Below are 3160 nucleotides of genomic sequence, written 5' to 3'. Positions count from 1 at the left end.
GGCAGAGGACATTCAGAAACCTGTATCTCACTCAAAACAGCATGGATAGCTTTTTTCTTCAAGTTTGTATGCGTGTGGATGCACCAGAGACACAAAATAACACCCAACAATATGGGCACTTTAAAGGGAAACGGTGTAGTGTGCATTTATGTAAACACTGTGCATGTTCACAGGCGTTGTATTTACCTTTATAATAAGAGCTATCTTCCATGTATCGAGACAAACCAAAGTCGCCAAGTTTTACACAGTCAACTGTAGACACCAACACGTTCCGCGCTGCGATGTCCCTGAAGAGGGCAGAATCAAAATGAGAGAAAATTCTTGACACTATGACATTTATTCTGTTTATCGGACACTTTTCACATGAAGTAATAATTTACATCTGACATCTCATGTCACAAGATCGCTAGCATCCAGCATTAAGCCTTCCAGTTGGTGGTAACACCAGGCTGTGGTTTACAGAATATATACATATGTATTTGCCATAAACAAATATTCACATTATACATGATCATTTGTAAACAAAATATTGTTTAGTAAATCGAACCACAATTTCATATGTAATGTTATTTTGCACTGGCCACTTAGCACAACTATTTTTTTAGTAGTAGTAGAATAATAGCTTTTATCATTTAAAATATTCTGATATATTAGAGGTTTTGGGAGACCCCTAATGCATACCTGTGTACAAAGCGCTTGCTCTCCAGATAAGCCAGTGCCGTGCTGAGCTGGTATGAGTACAAGATGAGACTGGCTAAGTCAAGACTGTACTTCCTCACCTGGAGAAATGACCGTAGCTGTGGAGGACGGAGAGGGGAAAAAAACAAAGAGATGTAAGAGACAAGGTGAAAGAGCCACAATTTGATCGAAAAACACAGAAGACAGAAACGGGGAAAGAAATCAGGAAAAGAATATGAGGTAGACAGAGATATAATGAGTCAGAAAAAGATAAATAAAAAGAGTAATCGAGATAGAGGGGTAGAAAGAGAGGAACAATGGGTGCACATGGGTGCGTTTTAGATGGCCAGTTGTCCAATGTTTTGTTGCCTACACATGTGGTGTGCTGCATCTTGAGCTCAGATTTGCTTTAAAATGTGCTTATTAAGAAAACCAATATAAAGAACCAATGCAAACAGAAACACAACAAATAAACAAATCATTTGTCAACCAAAGTAAATTTAGCAATTTATTAATTAGTAAAGAAGATGTTCAGTTTCTTTTTAAAAACGCTTCCTATTTTTTAGAAACACTCATTTTTCCACTGGAGAAAACACTGGTTTACAGTTAACACAGCTCAGAATAATACACTAATGCAAAGTGAAGAGAAAAATGTAATGGACAACAAAAAAGGAGCTGTGGCATTGAAACTAAAAGTCATTTAAAACACAGTTAAAGTGTTTGTTTGAAGATAATGTCTTTATGATCTGATTTACACCCACATTTTAAAAATCATATTTTTCCTTAGAATCCCTCTTTCTTTAAACTAATAATGACAAATATAGCCATAGGGTCTATTTTTATACAGTACAAGAGTCTTTTAACACATCCATGTAAACTAGCAGATACTGAACAAAAACATTATTATCAGTGTCCGACTCACCTCTCCAAGTGTGCAGAGCTCCATGATGATCCAGACTGGATTATCTGTGATGACTCCCATCAGCTTCACAATGTGAGGGTGGTCAAACTGGCGCATGGTCACTGCAGTGAAAGAAGAGATCAGTTCACAAACTACTTGCAAGTTTTTCTGTACTAAAATTTTTATTCTGCAAATTCTTGGAAGCACAGGTGTTGTTGGGAAGTAACATCTAGAAATGTGCACGCACACACACACACACACACACACACACACACACACACACACACACACACACACACACACACACACACACACACACACACACACACACACACACAACACACACACACACACACAACATTACGTGCTTCTTGAGAAACTTTTCCCTGACACTGTCTGACGTTGAGTTCTTACACGTCTTCACTGCCACAGACAGGGCTGGGTTCTCCTGCAAGAAACACATCCAAGCAAACAACAAGATTAACATTAAAACAGCAGCATATATACGTCTTTAAATTCACTGAAAATATTAGAGGTTTGTGTATCACCTAAACTTAATTAACAAGTTGTAAGTATATCATAGTTATTCAGTGACAAGCCCATTAAATCAATGTTCTTCTGTTACAACTATACTGTATATGTGCAATTATTGTGAGTTCAAGTTCAGTTTATTGTTTTTGGTCAAGTATCTGTTGCAGGCGCCTGAACTGAATTAAAATTGTATTGTGGCAGACTTTGTGATACCAGCAGATACTGTATTGTTGTCCTAAGAATCAGTTTAATATTGTATCATGAAAAACAAAAGACCATCTAAAGTGGGCTAATAAATTAGATTTTTTCAATATAAAGCTACCATAAATCAAGAGCTACTGATATTAAGAGCTTGTGTATGTGAAAAAAGAGATTACTGTACATACCGGGCTGATGTAGACTCCTTGGTGGACGTCGCCAAACTGACCCTCACCTATGCAGCGTCCCAACTCAATACAATCTCGCTGATCTCATAGTCCCGTGCTATGAATATGTAACACACACACACACACACACACACACACACACACACACACACACCCCACACACACACACCCACACACACACACACAACACACACAACACACACACACACACACCACACACACCACCCACACACACACCACACAACACACACACCCCACACACACACACACACACACACACACACACACACACACACACACACACACACAGAAGACCTTCAGATCAAACACATACATCAGTGCCCACACATACACTTCTTAGTCAGCACTTGCATTTACCCAGCTTGTCAGAGTGCTTTGTCACGTGCAAAGTCTGTTAAAATTAGGGCTGTCAAAAATAACGCATTCATTTTGATTAATTAATCTGAGAAAAAATAACGTGATACAAAAAATAACGCAAATTAATCTATTCCATTTTGACCTTTGACCAAAAATTGTTCTAGCCACCATTCGACTGTAAAATGAAGGAGGGAGACAAGAACGCAGTGCCTGGATCATTGATTGGAACATTTTCTTCTTTCTGAAGCACTTTTGAGTTTATTTCCTCAGCATATTAGGTCATATT

General features: G+C 38.2%; 1 protein-coding gene across 1 annotated transcript in view; it reads right to left on the bottom strand.

Moving 5' to 3' along the window:
• Positions 1-3160, bottom strand: part of LOC116691433 (focal adhesion kinase 1-like) — a 53604-nt gene that overhangs the window by 28986 nt on the left and 21458 nt on the right. Inside the window, 6 exon segments of the mRNA XM_032519048.1 lie at positions 187-287; positions 682-797; positions 1601-1701; positions 1934-2027; positions 2497-2579; positions 2582-2593. Coding sequence (XP_032374939.1) covers positions 187-287; positions 682-797; positions 1601-1701; positions 1934-2027; positions 2497-2579; positions 2582-2593 — 507 coding nt within the window.

Source organism: Etheostoma spectabile, chromosome 6, assembly GCF_008692095.1.
Source record: "Etheostoma spectabile isolate EspeVRDwgs_2016 chromosome 6, UIUC_Espe_1.0, whole genome shotgun sequence".
NCBI lineage: Eukaryota > Metazoa > Chordata > Actinopteri > Perciformes > Percidae > Etheostoma > Etheostoma spectabile.
This window is presented reverse-complemented; position numbering and strand designations above follow the sequence as displayed.